General features: G+C 39.0%; 1 protein-coding gene across 3 annotated transcripts in view; it reads left to right on the forward strand.

The window, feature by feature from the left end:
* The first annotated feature begins 2,220 nt into the window (after positions 1-2,220).
* Positions 2,221-17,883, forward strand: part of LOC131038924 (uncharacterized) — a 92,328-nt gene continuing 76,665 nt past the window's right edge. The window contains exons 1-2 of one of the 3 annotated variants that reach the window (XM_057971512.2): positions 2,221-4,580; positions 4,836-5,075. In XM_057971512.2, coding sequence (XP_057827495.2) covers positions 2,317-4,580; positions 4,836-5,075 — 2,504 coding nt within the window. In that variant the 5' untranslated portion in view covers positions 2,221-2,316. The remainder of the gene's footprint in view (positions 4,581-4,835; positions 5,076-17,883) is intronic. The other 2 variants (XM_057971511.2, XM_057971510.2) reach the window with 2 other exon arrangements.

The raw sequence follows: 17,883 nt of genomic DNA on the forward strand, positions 1-17,883 counted from the left end.
TTCTTTCATGAACACTTTACTTCCTAATTAACGTAATTTTAGTATTACTGCAAATTTAAGTTATTTTATGGAGAAAAGGAGAAATCTGTTCTAAATAGAGAATTAGATACAAACTTGTTCCGAAAGAAGAGAACTAAGTTATTGTATCATCCTGGAATAGTGTAAAGCTAGTGGGTAGATTTAGAATAGATAGTAATTGCAGTAGAAAGGGGGAGCCTTCCCTTATAATTAGGAGAGATTATACTTTTCCTTTTGAGAAGTATTATCTCACATGCTGTTGTGAAACTTGGATTTTGTAAACCTTCACTAGTTTACAAAATTTTCACCCAACACGACTTAATTGGGTAAGGGTAGAAGAGGTCTAATATTTATATAGATTTTGGCATAGATTCCAAAACTACGGTCCTCTAGTCTATCATTTGTTGACGAAGAAGCTCAACTTTCCCCCAATTTATTTTAGAGTGTCTTCTTCCCAATATTTTGAAGGCAAATTATACAATTTGATCTATACTAGAATCTCCTCAACTTCATGTTTCAATGGGTCAAAATTAGGCTCCCAATATTTTATGTAGAGCCCAGTTTCATCCATCATAGACAAGCCATTATTTAATATCTTCTACCTGGCTAGGTTGACTAGGCATTCAACCAAAAAGAAGTTATTCAACAGGGATTTTAAATTCACACTGGTAACCCAGTTTCATTCACACCATCTCCTTAACTTATTAAAAGTCGACCACCTCCACACATTTAACAAAGAAAGCTACCTCTTTCAATTTTGGTACAGTCTTTCCTAGGTTTGCACTATCCAAAAAGAAGGAAATACATTGACCAAGGGGTCTAGGGTTTGAATTTCCATACCTTCTATCAGGGGTTCGCTTAAAAGCCTCAAGTTAGCTTTTTCTATTAAGTTTTCCATTCCTTTGCTCTAGATCTTACCATCTTGATCCTTCTAACTTGTTGTTCATACTAGTTGTTTCTCCTCATTCCTGCCATCCAATCAGGTTTATCCCCTGACAACTTCTTCCATAGCAAAAATCTCCCCTTGACTTAGCCTGGTCTCCCATACCTTCTTCCAAATTGATGTGAGTGAAAACCTTGCGTGACCTTATAGTCAAAGGCTTGTTAATCTCCCTTGTATCCCTTCTTCAACTTTGAGATCCCTCAAAACTGATCTGAATGTCTTTTCCAATTTTTTGTCACATTGTTTTCATTAACCCTCAAGTCTCCATGGATTAGGAGGTTATTTTGCCTATCCTCACGCCAATAATGCTTACCACATCATTCTCCTTCCCTTCTCATGTATTCTACATTTATGAATCCTTAATGGTGAGCACGATTCAACTTTTTTTTCTCCTGGTAGAACCTTGGTTCTTGGTTCAACAACTCCAAATCTGCCTAGTCTGCTGACGCTTCTACTTGCCACTCTATTTTCATAAGAGGTATCTGCTTTTGAAAATTGTTTAAAAAACCCTTTTATTTAATTAATTGTTTACTCATTGATTGGGCTTATTTAATTAACTTAAAGTTATTTATGGAAAGAAGAATGATCTGACATTAAATAATTCAATTCTCCTTGTTGTAAAACTTTGATGCCAATGTAGTCAAACTTAAATTGCTTCTTTCAAAATGTTTATCTTTTTTCTTAGAGGGGAAAAACCCTTTTGATCTAAGCTATGAACAATGTGGTCACAAACATGGGACCTCATCTCCATTTTAACAATCAACAAGAACACCCCAACAAAATTTGAACCTTGATGGAAAGAACAACAACATCACAACTTAACCATCACATCGTGCCAATACCAACTTCAAAATGCTTATCTTGAAAAAAATCTTCATTAAAAAAAACAAAAAACAAAAACCAAACCAAACCAAAACAAAACATATACATTGATACCTACTAGATTTTTCTTATAAATAACTTAATCTCCTCTCCAAGGCTCCCAATCGCTAGATTTTCTCAAATGCATACATAGTCTAAGAAAGGAATAAAGGTCGTTCTCTATCTTAAAAAAGATAATAAAAAAGTAGAGAACTCAAACGTGAAAAAGGAGTCCATTAGGATACTTTACTTTCATCCCCCACTTCCCTCAAATTATTATTCTCATTGAGAGGAATGTCTTCGTTTTAACGACCCAAAAGAAAAATGTTATTCTCATTGAGAGGAATGTCTTCGTTTTAACGACCCAAAAGAAAAATGAAGTGTAAATACATTGTATGCTTTTGCCGACGTGCATTTGCCTAACCCAATGCAATTAATGTACACAAACAGGTGTCCAAATTAGAATACACTCCGCCTTTCGGCGCAACAGCTCCATGGATTCTCATTCTCCTTCTCATTCCTCACCTGTGACTATAAGGCACAGGTCGCGGTTTCAAATCTCACCATCACCACACCACAACAATAATAACAAGAACAGCATCAATACTAATACTAAATCTTCGTCAGGCCGATTTGAATTCGGTGCGGCCGGCAGAGGGACACTCACTGCCGATCAACCAACAGGGGCTGGTACAAATAACTTTTCCCTTTATACTTCTTCCATATCGTCTTTAAATACAAGTAAATCGGCTGTGCCCTCGAGCCCTCCTCTGTCCTTTGATGCCTTGATGTTTGAAGCCATGGACAAAAACAGCGGTAATAATAACGCCAGTGGTAGTAGTAGTAGAAGTAGTAAAGTTTCCAAGGTTAGGCAGGGTAAGAGTGGAAGGAGATCGTCCGGGAGAGTCTTACCTAAGGAGGTTGTCCATAGCGATCTATTTCAGTCGGCGGATCAACCTGCCAATTTTGATCAATTTCTCTTCGATCGCTCGAAATCTTCTATGTACAAACACACTTACCAAAAAGTTAATGATAATGTGGTCTTCGATCGGTTCTCTAAATTGGAGCCTTTTCGGGCGAAGATTGATAGAGCTGACAGCTTTGTAAGCATTAGCAGGCATAGCGATGACGACGATAGAGAGTTTTCGTTAAATGAGGGTCATGGTGTGAGACCTGAGACGAAAGTTTTTGATAGTGCGGGGAGTGGAATTGGTGGCATTGGGTCCAAGAGTTGTAATGGTCGATTGAATGCTGCTGGAGATGCAGTAGAGGTAGGAGATTTGGGTTCTTTTAAGCACAAGGCATCAGTGTTTGGTGCACAGGAAGCGAAACTTACTGTTGGTGCAGAGAACCCTGGGAAATCTCAGAGTGGCAGGGTTTATGGAGAATCTGAGGCACTCGATGGTGATTGGAGAGCTGCTAGAAGGCCTGCTTTCGAGCATCGGACCGTGGCATCTGGGAGTAGTTTGAATCCGGTAAATAACATACAGGTTCCCTTAATGTCCAGTTCTAGTTTAAGAGTGAGGTCTGATTCCAAGGCTGTTGAAAAGGAAAGTTTGATGAGGGATTCTTTAGTTGGACAGTCTGAATCCTTTGGTTCCATCCGTTCAGCCACATCCTTTACGAGACCTGGGGTGTCTTTTAAGGATGTTAACAAACAGACTGCAACTGAAGGACAACCTAGCAGAGGAGGAACTATTTCAGCACCATCACCTCGAAGCTCCTCCATAATTGGGGATTCGCCATTGCAAAAAAGTGAGTCCTTGCATTCCTCGGAGAATTTGTCTTCTACTTTAAATCATGCATTTCAGTTTGGAGCGAAAAAGGGAGCATCTAAGGCTCAGCATGGGACGAGAAAAATGGAGGATACCAATGTGTCTTATTCTAGTAGTGTTTCAGTGGAATATCAATCTGATTATCATGGGGGGGGGTTGAAGGAAAATACTCCATTTAAATGTGACAACACAACATACTCAGAACGTTCTTCTATGCACCGTGCTAGTCCTTTTCACTCTGGAGAAACAAATCAGCACAACTTGCACCAGTCTGATAGAGGAACAAATGCCAAAGAGGCAATGTCTACAAATGCGAACTTGCAGACTGATATAGATGAACAAACAAATGCTGCAAATATTTGCAACCAAGAGTCACCCACTTTAGAAGGACATCAGTTCCAGTTTGGCAGAAAAGGAGGGAGAGAATACACTGATCCCGCTATAAGTTCCAAATGGATATCTCCGTCCTTTAATCAACAAGTGTCTGTTTCAAGCTTCTCAAATGGTGGTTTAAACCATCAATTTGAGAAGGTTAGAACTGACAAGTGTGAGAGCCGCAGTGATAATGCCCCTGCCATAGTTGGTGCGAGCATCCAGAGAAGGCGCTCTGCCTCTAAGCCATTGTCTGGGCAAAGTTTTTCGGCATCTGGACATGCGAGAAAATGTCATCGGTCTTCAGTTGAAGTAAATACAAAATCGAGAACTTCCGTTGAGAAATTTGAGTCATCTGCTTTTGCTTTGCGACCTCTGGTTTTTCAAACAGATGCAATACAAAGTTATGCATCAAGTTTAAAAGGCGATTTGTTTGATTCAAATCAATTATCCGATGAAGGAAAAAACACACTCGGATCTTGTGAAAGACATACAACTGTAGCTCCAGAGTCAAGGTTAGCCGATCAGAGTGCAAAAAGTGATCTACCAGCTATTCCCATGGCTGTTAAGAATTCAGCATTAGAGCAGGCATGTGAAAGTTGGCGGCACAGGTATATAACTTAGTCCATCAACATCCTATTTTCATTAACTCCAGATAATTTTCAATCTGTTCTGAGTTCTACCTGGAAATTTTCAGAATAAGTTCAGTTTGGCATAAAATTGAGTTGAATCTAAATTTAACACACAATATTCAAGATTCTAAATTATGTGTAGGTTTGTGATATGTTCACAATGACGTGTTGTGTTAATTATTCCTAGTTACAGATAACTGATAATGTTGGTGGTTGCATTCATAATTCAAACAGGGGAAATCAAGCATACACTGAAGGGCTTTTTTCTAAAGCTGAGGAATATTATTCTCGTGGGATAAGCTGTGTCTCTCCAAACGAATCATCTGAGGGTTGTGTCAAAGCATTATTGCTATGCTATAGCAACCGTGCAGCCACTCGGATGGCTATTAGCAGAGTCAGAGCAGCACTGTTTGATTGCATGCAAGCCCTGAAACTTGATCCTAACTTTGTAAAAGCTCGAATTAGAGCTGCAAGGTGAGATACCTTGCTCCACTATGACTGTTTTCAACAGCATTTTAAATTATCGATTGCACTGGTTTTGTGTGATGATCGAATCTCAGATACATCTGCTTAGTTATTTAAGAACCGACATTGACGAAAAAGCAAAGATGCTCATCTAAATCTATCAAAAAGTACTCTAGGTAAATTAGTAATTGAAGTCGTGATGAATTATTTTTTGGTGAAAAATCCTCCACTTTCAACTAGCATTTTGCTTGGTGATGGTTTGACCTGTCAATGGTCACATTATCAGCACATAATTTTGTTTTTGCTAGATTGTGTTAGTTGCATATATGGTATAATACACAAGTCTATGATCAGCTTCCAAGGGGCACATAGTTTCAAATAAATGGAATAACCAGCCATAGGAGCCAATTGTAAATGATATTCAAATCTATGTTCAAAATCTAAGGGTTATAGATTTTGTCTCTCTTTTATTTTCTAAGAAGATATATTCAATACTTTACTTGTAGGTATATTCAATATTTTATTGCTATTTATTAATTACAACTTTCTTGTATTGCAGATGGCTGTATATAACATTAATGGATTTCAATGTTTTCAACAGCACTTCATATGGCATATATATATGTGGAAAACTTTGATCAAGGCATGCCTTGACTGCCCGATCAAGACATGTCTTGATCATATTAATTAAATGCTGATTCATAACAAACTTGATTACCGATACCAATCAGTGTCATTTCAAATGCTGATAATTATTGTTTTAACCCGATAACAAATTGGTGCATTATTAATGCAATAACTATGATAGTTATCATATGATAACACTGACCTGTGTTATCATACGATAACTATGATAGGCATAATTAATGTGATCTGATAAACACGATCACAGCATAAGAAATACGATCATAACACGATCGATGATAGGTTTGTAAATGCTGTTCAAGTGTCGATATATGCAATTCGATACTTAGAATCATGAAATACATATAAAGATGATTATAACAAGTTTATTCAATCAAACTGATTGATCAACATGAAGTCTACCATTTGTTTGTAATTTCATCGATAAGGTAGATGATTGAATGAGAGATAAATGAAGTCTCTCATTCGATCATTTATCTGACCGACGCTACTTAGTTTCAACACCAATCTTTTTTTAAACCAGTAAAAGTAAATACAGACACCATTTTAATCAGCAGCATATACAGCAACGTAGGAATCAAGTCTGCTTGTAGGAATGGAGACAATTGAACCTTGAGAGTGATCGAGTGAGATATTGATCAAAGATCCTAGATCCCAAGAAACAGGTGTATAATGATATTTGCTTTATCTATCTTCTTAAGGCCTTTATCACTAGACACCATGGGTGAATGAGTGATGCAGACAGGATGGGGGATAAGCACACTTTCCCAGCTACAAACTCAACTCAAATTCTTTTCTCTTAAAATGCACCAACAAACAGAAACCCACTTCTTCAGAACAACAAATTATACAAACACTTGAATGTCAAGCAAACTCGTCTGTTACATATGAACTAATTCAATTCACTGATAAATTCAAATCTACATTGCACAAAATAAATTCATGCTTTAACTGCTATGCTTCTCTGTTAATTTTCATTTCTCACACAATCTTTCACCTTTTTCTTTGTTGTACACTCTGTCCATCGTTCTTCTTCTCACTGTACCATTCTCTTTTGTTTTATAAACTGCAAATTTTGAATTCTTTGGGTCTCAATGCACCAAAGCATTTCTTCTATCTCCACACGGTCACAGGAATACACTTCTTATTCCCAAGCATTCTCCTTTCATCTACTTCTGCACACCTCTGTTTTTAAACTGACATTCATTTCCATTCCTCTTTTGTTTAAATTTAAACCTCCATTCTTCTTGGCACCTCGTTCACTATGGCACTCAGCTCTTTCTTCTAATTCCAACGCACTCCCACTTTCATTATTGCTGCACACACTCCCATTAAATTTGAGTCTGCAATTTTTAGAGGCTTTTTATTCTTTTCAACGCCTCTTCTTGCTTCTTATGCTACCCCTTTCACTGTTCTTTTCTTTACACTGCAACAAAGAAATTGGGCTTCCAGTGCCTAGTTAGCTTTCTATGCCCCCCACTCTTCTTCTTTCTCTTGGGCAACACATTTTATTTTATTCACGCAGCCTCTGGTTTTAAATTGACGTTCTTGTGGTCCTCCTTCCACCTTCCTCCCACGCAAATGAGACAAGGCCCCCTATTTTCTTTCCTGCTGCATCCTTTATTCTGCTGCCATCTATCTCCTCCTTACCTCCTTATCCCTTTCTAATTTTGGTACACTATTCCTTTAAAATCTACAAACTCTCTTTCTTATTTCTCTTTTTGTCCCTTCACTTCCCTATCTTCTACGCACTCACAGGCCACCACTTCAATTTTCTGTGCTGCTTCTCTTTTGACTTGGACTTTTCAACTTACCCCTCACGCTGATTACCATTTTACATTATTATAATTTTTTTTAAAACTGCAAAATCAATGTTTTATTTTCTGCACATCCAATTGGGTGCTCTGTGCTAGGCAAATTTTTTTTGTTTTCTTTTTGTTGTTTGCAACGTCCTCTCCTTTGTTTGCAACTTCATTGTCTTTCATCACACCATTGCAACTCCCCTGCGTACTGGAAGATCAAACATTGCCTTTCTTCTCTTTGTTTGTAATTATATTTTAGCATCTGCAATAAGGAAGTCTTTTTGTCTTCCGTGCGCATGAGTCGGTGTCCAAATGCCCATGCCAAATCTATTTGTCTTCACACACCATTCCAATCCACGCGGGTCCTTGCTCTCTTTCCGGTGCAGAGTTCTCTTATCGTCCAATGCTAAAATGAATTCAAATTAATCAACAATGAAACTTCCAAATCACATTTCAAACAAAACATTTTGTCAATGAAAATGACAATAATGTTAATCTCTCTGCCAACCGAGAACGAGACCAAAAATTCAAACATGATGCGGATGGTTATCTGCCAGGGATGCTCCTGGATCAATGAGAGAAAAGAGATCTATCCTCATTAGTCTGCTAAAGATAATTGATAGCAACTTGGAATGGGTGTGCTGCAACAACAACATAATCAATGATTCAGAACTATATTCAAAAACATTCAAAGATCTTTTTCAGTGGCTGCAATCCCAGTCAATAGGCTTCCATTTATAATCTTAATAGTCTTTTTATATGCTTTTTAACAGTGTTCTTCAGGAATACATCCCTGTGGCCTAGACATTCTAGGGATGGGATAGGACATTGTTCCTGCTCTCCTCTTTCTTAATTAAATTGGGACATTTGGTGTCCTAGTGACTTCAAGGCGTGCCCCCACACTTGCACATTTTAAACAGAAAAAAAGTATTGAAGGCTTTCCATGAGCTTGTTGTGACTATGATCAAGCCTTCTTAGGTTAGCCTTTCATATTTAGTGAAGATAAACTGTGAGTGCTCAACTACTGAAATCTGTCACGACTCACATGTGTTTCCAATGCATTTGCATGGCAACTAGGAAGATCCATTCCTCTGGCAAACTTCAATTGAACCAAAATGCATTTACAAATAAAATGATAAACATCAACTCTTTGGCTTCTATTTTGCTATACAAAATCAAGAATGTAGATAGGAGGGCATAATTGTTTAGAAGCAAGGAATAAATTATAAAGCATACAGTGACACAACCATTAATTAATGTCATGGACCTATTGAATGAAAAGCAAACTTGTGATCTCATCTTAATTGCCAATGGTCAAAGGTTATTTGAATGTCAGCTAGGAGCCTTGTTCTATATAAAGTTTTGGTCAACATTAAACTACTAAAGCATGCCCATAATAAGAGATCCTTATCCTATGCTTTTTGAAGCAAATATATTGAACTGTTCAAATATTTTTGTTGAGTGTTGTCTATGAAAGTAGACAAGATTACACCAAGTGAGTTAAAATCTCCAACATTAGAATTGAATCAATTTCAGATTGACATTTGTTGGTGTAATTTATTATTCATTTTGGATATTATTACACCTTACTTAAGTTTACTTAGGATAATGCATTTCATAGTAGTTTGGGTATGAGACACTTGGGTGTTTGTACCACATTGGGATAGTGTGTGTAGGAGAATTTCCACCTTTCATGGTGTGATCTTGTTGTTACTTTATCATAACCACTTATTGTGGAGTGATAATTCCATCTTCGGTGGGTGATCCACCTCATGTGGAATATTTTATTGTTTCTCCTTCCTACCACACCTATTTCCTACCTACCCTCGTTTTTTATTGAGCCACATGTCATGTTTGTGTGCTCACATATCCATGTAGCCTTGCCTATATAAGCAGGCTCATATTCATTGTATGGACAACAACTATTGATTTATTGATCATTTATCTATTGATGAGAATACAGTTTATTCTTGTCCTCTATTTTGTCTCTCTATTTTGTACTTTTCATTGAGCTCTTGATCTTGGCAAAATCTCACATGGTATCGGAGCCATTAGAGTGTCATTGATTTGTCTTGGAGAGATTTTATTGCAGTGTCAAGAGGTAGATCTGAGGAGCAGCATCTTGTGGAGGCGTCCTAGACCAGAACCAACCTCGCCATCGCGTCCGGGTGGTCGTTTCCATAAATTTTGACCATAAATTCACCTATATTTGTTGAAAAGTCAATTTCGGGCTTGGAGGAAAAATTTTGCCCATTTTGGGCAGTACGGTACGATTTTGCAAAAAAAATTATTTTTTTCTGTGAAAATTTTTAAATTTACATATTAATCTTCACAGTTTTTGAATTGTATAAGTTTTTTTGAAAATCAATTTTTTTTTTTCAAATATATATATATATTACCCGGGGGGGATTTTACCCCACCCCCGCATATCGTACTACAATTAAAATTTTTGTAGGGCCGACAGTGTACCCTCCGCCACTGCAGACTTCTATCTCCGGCTCCTTGTCCAGCCTGACTCCCGGCCACCACCGCTGCCGTGATCTCCGTTGCTGATAGCTTCCTCCCGACGATCGTTTTGCCCTCCTGGCCATCGGTAGCCGTGAACTCCTCTGACCCCAGCTCCGGACATCTTCTGTCGGCCCGCTGCTGTCAGTTGCATCCTCTCGCCACTGCACTCCTCGACCGACCCCATGCGACTTTCCTGATCGCCACGCGTGGAGCCCAGTCAATGCCCATGTAAGTGCACACAATCGCCAAGTAGCCAGAGATCGTACCGCCACGTCAGTGTACCTTGCCATGTTGCACCAACTTAGCAAGCATAGTCATCGTGCCACGTCATTGATTGTACATAGTCAGCGATCCAGTCATCAGTGTCCTTATAGACACGTCATTTTTTTTGCCAATCAGATTGGGACACGTCAGCTGTCCGTACGGTACAGATGTATAGTTAGCAGGAGAGTGAAGTTTTTTGCGACGGTCATATGACTGTCAAATTTAAGACAGTGTTTTGCTGACATCATTATTTTTGAAAATTTATCAACCCCCTCCCGTTGAACTTTTTGATTTTGCAGTTCAACTTCAAATGGCCATATCTTGCTATTTTTTGCTCCTTTCTTGGTGCAATTTTTTTTGAAATGGGCTAATTTTTCGTTTACTTTCACGTGGTGGCATTATTTTCTGATTTTGATGGACAAATTTTTCAGAAATCTCAGTTTTTGGTGATTGTACCTATCCAATCTCCATTTCTGCAACTTCCAGGACTCCGTTTGGGCTCATACGAACTCCTTTTCAGGTGCCATTTTTTTTTCAAAGTACATAATTTTTTCATCAACTTTCATAATCTGCTATCAGTTTGCAGTGATTTTGAGTATAAATTGTACTTTCAGCATATGGTCTTTTTTGGCCAATTTGGCACTTGTATTGCATAGATCTATCTTTCTAGTCTTTTGCATTGTAGTTCTTAGCCTATTGGGGCCAGTTGCAAAACAAAATCAGAAGTCCACCTTGCCATTGTTTGCAAGTGGCCTATTGTACACACACTGCATATAAAGTGCCAAAATCATCATTTTGGAGGGGGGGGGTACTTTGATTAATTGAATTTGGGGGGTGTCTCTTGTGCTTTTGTGCTCTTGTGTTCTTTCTTTTTGCTGCTATGGGTTCTCCTAAGTTTCCTCTCTTAACTCCTCATAATTATGCTACTTGGAAAATTGATGCATGGAGTAAACCTATGGAAAAAGGACTAACTCATTACATTGATGGAACTATTGTTGCTCCCGCTGATCCTAAGGCTGATCCTGTTTCTCATTTGGATTGGCTCATTAAAAATATCATGGCAATAGGTACCTTAAGAAAGTATGTATCAAAGCATCTCATTTTTCATATTGAGAAATGTACTCTAAACAAGGATGCTTGGCAAAAGTTTCAAGACTTGTATGGTCAAGTTGATGAGATTAGGGGATATCAGATTGATAGTGATCTCACCATGTTAGATCCCAAGAACTTTGATACTATACAAGATTATGTCACTAAGGCAAAAGAGTTGAGGGCACAACTCAAGGATTGCGGCATTGATAAGAAGGATACTCAATTGATCTTCAATTTGATGGGCACACTTCCACAAGAATATGCAGCATTTGTTTCTAGTTTCCAAACCCATAGGATGACCATGTTCAAGCTACACAATGCCTCCATTTGATGCTTTTGCCGAAACGTTGATGATGGAATAAATTAAGTTGATAAGCATGGGCATTCTTAAGACTTCTAAGTCTCAAGCATTAGTGGTAAATCAAGGGAACAAAGGAAATCAAGGAAAGGACAGCTCAAACAAGAAGAAATGGCAATCAAAGCCTAAGGACAAAGCACCACCTTCTCCACACCAAGGAGATTCATCCTCTTCCAAGAAGGACTATTCACCAAAGAGGGAGATACCTACTTGTGCCTATTGTAAAAAGGTTGGTCATGAGGAGCGTTATTGCCATTCTAAGAAGATTGATGAGCTCACACATATCCTCAAAAAGCACAACATTGATTTGCCTAATGCTTACAAGGAGGAGGATTCATCAACTTCCACTTCCTCACATTCAAAGGGGAAAGGGCAAGCATTCATGGCTTCTACAAGTGGGAAGACTCACTCTTTTGGGACAAGAAAAAGAAAAGCTCTTTGTGCTACTACAAGTCATGATTCAGGGAGATGGCTTCTAGATTCAGGGACTTCTCATCATATGGCATCTTCACAGTCTATGTTTTCTACATTTGAGCCTTGCACCATGCTGCAGATTTTGATGGGCAATCATACATACATGGATGTGATTGGGAAAGGATCTATTGCCATTGGGGACAACTGTTGTGACGTATTCACACATCGCCCCATTGCAAATGGGGTTCCCTACTTTTTTTGCTTTGTGGGGTTTTGCTTTCTAGGTTTTAGAGTTTTGTTTGTTAGCCTTTGCTTTTCGAGTGTCGCTAGGGGGATCACCTGGATGGCAGGCTCTGCTTGAGCCAGGCTGAGTCCACAAGGCCCCAGAATTAGGGTTTCTTTGAGTCTTCCTTAGGGCCTGGTTTTGCTCTTGTTGCTAATTGTGTCTTGCTTGGTGAGTGAGTATCATTCTTGAAGGTTCGAGCTAGGTCAAGTTGGTGAGTGATGAAGTCTGGAATGTCCTGATCCTGAAATTTGGCTGTCTGGAATGTCTTGATCCTGAAATTTGACTGTCTGGAAAACTGAAGAATCCTCCAAAAACTAGATTTTGCAATATAACTCCTGGAGGTCCGAAACCACTCTCAAACATCCTGACAGTATATATGGAATATAACTTAAAGTATAAGAAAGAAGAAAGATATAAGGAAATGTCACTTATACTTGAACTAACGCATTCCCAGGCTTGAATCAAGGTAAAAACGGTTGTTTGAATGAAGAAATGTGAAAATGAAGTTAGGATCTTGGCCAAGATTAGGAATTTTGCTCCTTACCTTTTCAAAGGGTCCAGAGTGAAAATCCTTGTGCACCTCAATTTATCACTTGTCAAGACCAATTTCATAGTTCCTTAGGCATGTTTGGGGGTGTCTTGACATGTTCTAACCCTAGGAGGTTAGTAAAGGTGGATGAGGTGAAGATTTTAGCCAAGAATGTGAATTTCGCTCTTGACCCTTCCAAAGGGTCCAGAGCGAAATTCTTGAAAACACTCATTTTTTCCTTTAGCAAGAGTCAGGACCAAGGGGGAGATGCATGAGGAAGGATCTATGTTTGCCTCCCAAAGAGGATGAGAGTTGGAAAAGTCAAGGATCAAACCCAAAACATGATTTTCGCTCCTGACCCTTCCAAAGGGTCCAGAGCGAAAATCTTTGTAGCTCTCATTTCCTTTCTAATTTTGACTAAGTGTTGGTCTCTAAGGCATGTTGGAAGATAAATTAGTATGTTTTTGCCTTAAGATGGAGTTGGATGATTTTGAAGATCAAGATTTTAGCCTAAAAAAGAATTTCGCTCCTGACCCTTCCAAAGGTTCCAGAGCGAAATTCATTATATACTTCATTTGCTCCCTTGTTTTAGCTTGAAACCTTGCTCCTTAGATGGAAAACGATCTATATTTGCCTCCAGGAGAAAATTGAAGTTTGAAAAATGAACAATCAAGCCCAAATTGTGATTTTCGCTCCTGACCCTTCCAAAGGGTCCAGAGCGAAAATCCTCCTAAGGCTCATTTCCTGCCTAGTTTGACCAAATTTTGATTTGCAAGGCATCTTGAAGGGAAGAGTGGGCATGTTTGGACTTTGGAAATGTTTGAAAGCTTTGAAAAAATGAAGGATTCTAGCCAAGAAGGTGAATTTCGCTCCTGACCATTCCAAAGGGTCCAGAGTGAAATTCCTTACAAGCCTACCTTTTTGACCTTGCTTAGGCTTAAGACTTTGTTCCTTGCATGAGAATGATGTTTAGTTACTTTCTAGAGAAGATTGGAGTTGAAAAGATGAAGGATCAAGTCAAGATTAAGAAATTCGCTCCTGACCCTTCCAAAGGGTCCAGGGCGAATTTTCTCAAAACCACCTTTTTTCCCAATATTGTGCCAAGTCTAGTGCAGACTAAGGTGAGTTGTGGTGGGAGAAGTCCTTAGGAATGATTCCAAATTGCTAATGATTATCAAAATTGAAGGAATTGAGCCAAATAGTGAATTTTGCTCCTGACCCTTCCAAAGGGTCCAGAGTGAAATTCCTAAAATCACTTATTTTCCTAGCAGAATCAAGTCAAACTTGGGTTTTTGTAGCTTGGATGAGTGTTAGGATTGGTTTTCTTGCCTTTTGAGGTGGATTCAATTTGAAAAGATGGAGGAATAGGCCTAAAGCAAGATTTTCGCTCCTGACCCTTCCAAAGGGTCGAGAGCGAAAATCCTAAAATCCACCTATTCCTTTCAAATTTGTGCCAAGCCATGCCTAGACCAAGGTGAGGGATGCCCTTGAGATTGCCCTTGAATTGATTGTTGTCTCCAAAAATGATGATTTTGGGCTAGAGGAAGAAATTCGCTCCTGACTCTTCCAGAGGATCCAGAGCGAAATTGTGCAAAACCTATCTTTTCCCTCAAATTTATGCCAAGTCTAGTGTGGGTCAAGATTAGAGGTGTCCTTAGGCATGTCCTTGAATTGCCAAGAGTCGTCAAATAAAAAGAAATGAGCTCAAAACAAGAAATTCGCTCCTGACCCTTCCAAAGGGTCCAGAGCGAAAAACACTAAAACCATCCTTTTCTCCAAATTTTGTGCTAAGTCAGGCCTAGACTAGGGTGAGAGAAGCTATTTGGAATGCCTTGGAAAGATGTTTGATCACCAAAGATGCAAATTTTGAGCTAAAATTGGAATTTCGCTCTTGACCCTTCCAAAGGGTCCAGAGTGAAATTCTGGATAGGTCTTGTCCCTGGTTAGGTTTGTGAGCGAATTTGACCTTTTAGGCCTTTTAAAGATCAAACCAATGTTGCCAAGCTGGGAAATGAATTCAATGTGAGGGAATCTAGAGGAAATGAAGTGAAGAAAGTCAAATTGGGTGTGAATAGGCAAGAAAAAGTGAATTTCGCTCCTGACCCTTCCAAAGGGTCCAGAGCGAAATTCATCAAAGTCACTATTTCCTCTTTGTGTCGAGACAAGATTTTGATTCCTAAGGCATGAAAAGACTGGAGAGAGGTTGTTTAAGCCTTGCAAGATGAGTTGAAGTGAAGGAAAACAAGCAAAGAGAGAAATTCGCTCCTGACCCTTCCAAAGGGTCTAGAGCAAAATTCTCCAAATTAACCATTTTTCCCTTGAGTGAAGCTAAAATGTTGATACCTATGGCATGGTTGAGGTTGGAGTGAGATATTCTTGCCTTGTAGGGTGAATTGAAGTAAAGGAAGTGTAAAATAAAGCCTAAAGAAGGAATTTCGCTCCTGACCCTTCCAAAGGGTCTAGAGCGAAATTCTCATTATCACCTAATTTGCCCATGTGAGAAGCTAAAAGGATGGATCCCTAGACTTCGTTGGACTAAAACAAGCATATGCTCACCTTCCGGAGGATTTTGGAGTGAAAAAATGGGGTAATTGAGGCCTAATCAAGAAAATTGCTCCTGACCCTTCCAAAGGGTCCAGGGCGAAATCCTTAGGGAAGCCTATTCTTCACCTTGTTTGGGCCAGGCAAAGTGCTGGTTGTAAGGTAATGTTGAAAAGAGGTCTAAATTGGCCAGGAATGCAAATTTCGCTCCTGACCCTTCCAGAGGGTCCAGGGCGAAATTCTTATAGAGCCTGTCCCTGGAAAGAATCTTGAGAAAGCTTCATTTTGATGTCTTCTTGTTGATGATTTAAGGTAGAAAATGCTATGTTGAAATGAATTTGTTATATGTCCTTAATCATCTTTTGGTTTGTTTTGCAGATGAAAGAAGACCAGGCCAAGACAGGGACGACCTTCTCCAATCCAACATCATCAAGGACGACCTTCTCCAGTCCAGCATCATCAAGGACGACCTCTTCCTGTCCAGCATTTCAAGGAAGGGTACACCATCCATCCTGCACATCAAAGACAAAGGAGGTTAAAGCAAGGGTTCGTTGAAGAAGCAGACAGTTTCAGAAGAGTTAATTAAAGTTAGCTTCTCAGCATCACCAAATTGGGCATCAACCAAGTGTCAGACAAGGTGGCGTCCCAGTCATCATCCCTCCAGTTGGATTGGTCCACCTCGGCGTGTTCAGGTTCAATGTACCTGACTCATCAAAAATGACACAAACTTCGATGCACCTAACCTAGTTATCCATTGGTCGAATATTCCAGAGAAGACATGTGTCCAAATAATGCAATTATTTCATTGGCCAGAATTGAGTTTGGTGTAACAAACCCTAATTAGGGTTTTCATTGTAAAATCTCGACCATTGATCTCAAGTTGATCTGAGCCATCGAATTGTATTAAGGGCGCTATATAAGCCCTGGCTCCTCATTTGTAAAGGATAATAGTTAGTTAATAGTTAGAAGGTGAATAGTTAGTTCATAGAAGTTAGAATAGCTAATGATTAATAGCAAATAGAATAGCAATTAGAGTAGAATAGAAAGAGAAGGCAAAGATTGTTGCCAAGATGTTGTTGTAAAAGACTTGTAAAACTTCATTGAAGAAATGGTGAAATCTATGGGTCGATTCAACAATTTGCATGGTCTCTACACTTCTTAGATTTGATTTCATGTTATTAGATGAGTGGAAGAAATGTGTTTGATTGATGGTGAAATTTGTATATCCATACTACTAGCAGTTTGTTGATTGCAGACTTGCCTTGTGTAGTCAACTGGAATCATTCAGCTTAAGCTTAACTTCAATTGTCGCTTCTTCACTGATATGCATCAGCCTGATGGTGTCTATGCCTGTAGCGATGATCTGAACATCATAAAGATTTCCTCTGAAGATCGCACTGACCTTGTGGAGATGGTTTTGGGATGTCAAAACAAGACTTAGTTAGAATTTCATCAAAGGTTATTCATTGCTCCTACATTCTTAGTGTCAGAATTAGATCCTTCCCTCGCCCTCATCCTTTTTTCTTTTTTTTTCAAAAATCTAGGCTAGTGAAATCCTGTGTTCCAGCAATATTTAAAGCAAATCAGACGTTTAAATCATCGAGTGTAAGTCCCCTTGTGATTCCAGCAAAATCACATCGTACAACAAAGAGCTTATCCAGGAGTAGAAAACCTACATAACAGAACCTTGGAGTTGCTCCGATTGATCATTCGGCGAGATCTTCAGCAGTCGGAAACTTTGTTTAAGAGAGGATAAGGTACCTTTAGGTATTTTATTCTGTGTTTGGTCGTGTACAAAAGACACATCAACAATAACTCCTTTAATGATGTGTTGTGTGTACCCCCTTTGACAAACAATCTCCTTTCCATCTACCAAATCACACATGGGGCAACTAAGAGAATTGTGGAGTTCACACCTGAGTCAGTTTTTATTAGAGACTTGGAGACTAGAGCTATCATTGCGACTGGGGTGGTTGATCATGCATCTCGCAGATTTTGTTGATGAGGATGATTTCACATATGATGATTCTACATATGATGGTCACACTTCTTGTGATGATTCAGATTTTGAGGAGAACTTTGGGTACTTGAACTTGGGGATTCTCACATGTGACCTCGTTCTTGAGCCTTGCATTTCATCTCCTCCTATTGATATTACATCACCTATTGCACCTAATGATGCGGATAGTGTGACAATTTTGCCTTCTTGTGATTCAGTGCAGCAGGATATTTCTTGTCTTCCTGCTTCAGTTGATTGGGATGATTACTTGACAAACATTGCAGGTTTGTTTGTGGAATCCTACATTGCAGATTTGGGAGACATCATTGATGATATTCATCTTCTCTTTGATGAAGATGATCCTTCTTCGATTGTTGTG

The sequence above is a fragment of the Cryptomeria japonica genome, chromosome 3, assembly GCF_030272615.1.
Source record: "Cryptomeria japonica chromosome 3, Sugi_1.0, whole genome shotgun sequence".
Classification (NCBI taxonomy): Eukaryota; Viridiplantae; Streptophyta; class Pinopsida; order Cupressales; family Cupressaceae; genus Cryptomeria; species Cryptomeria japonica.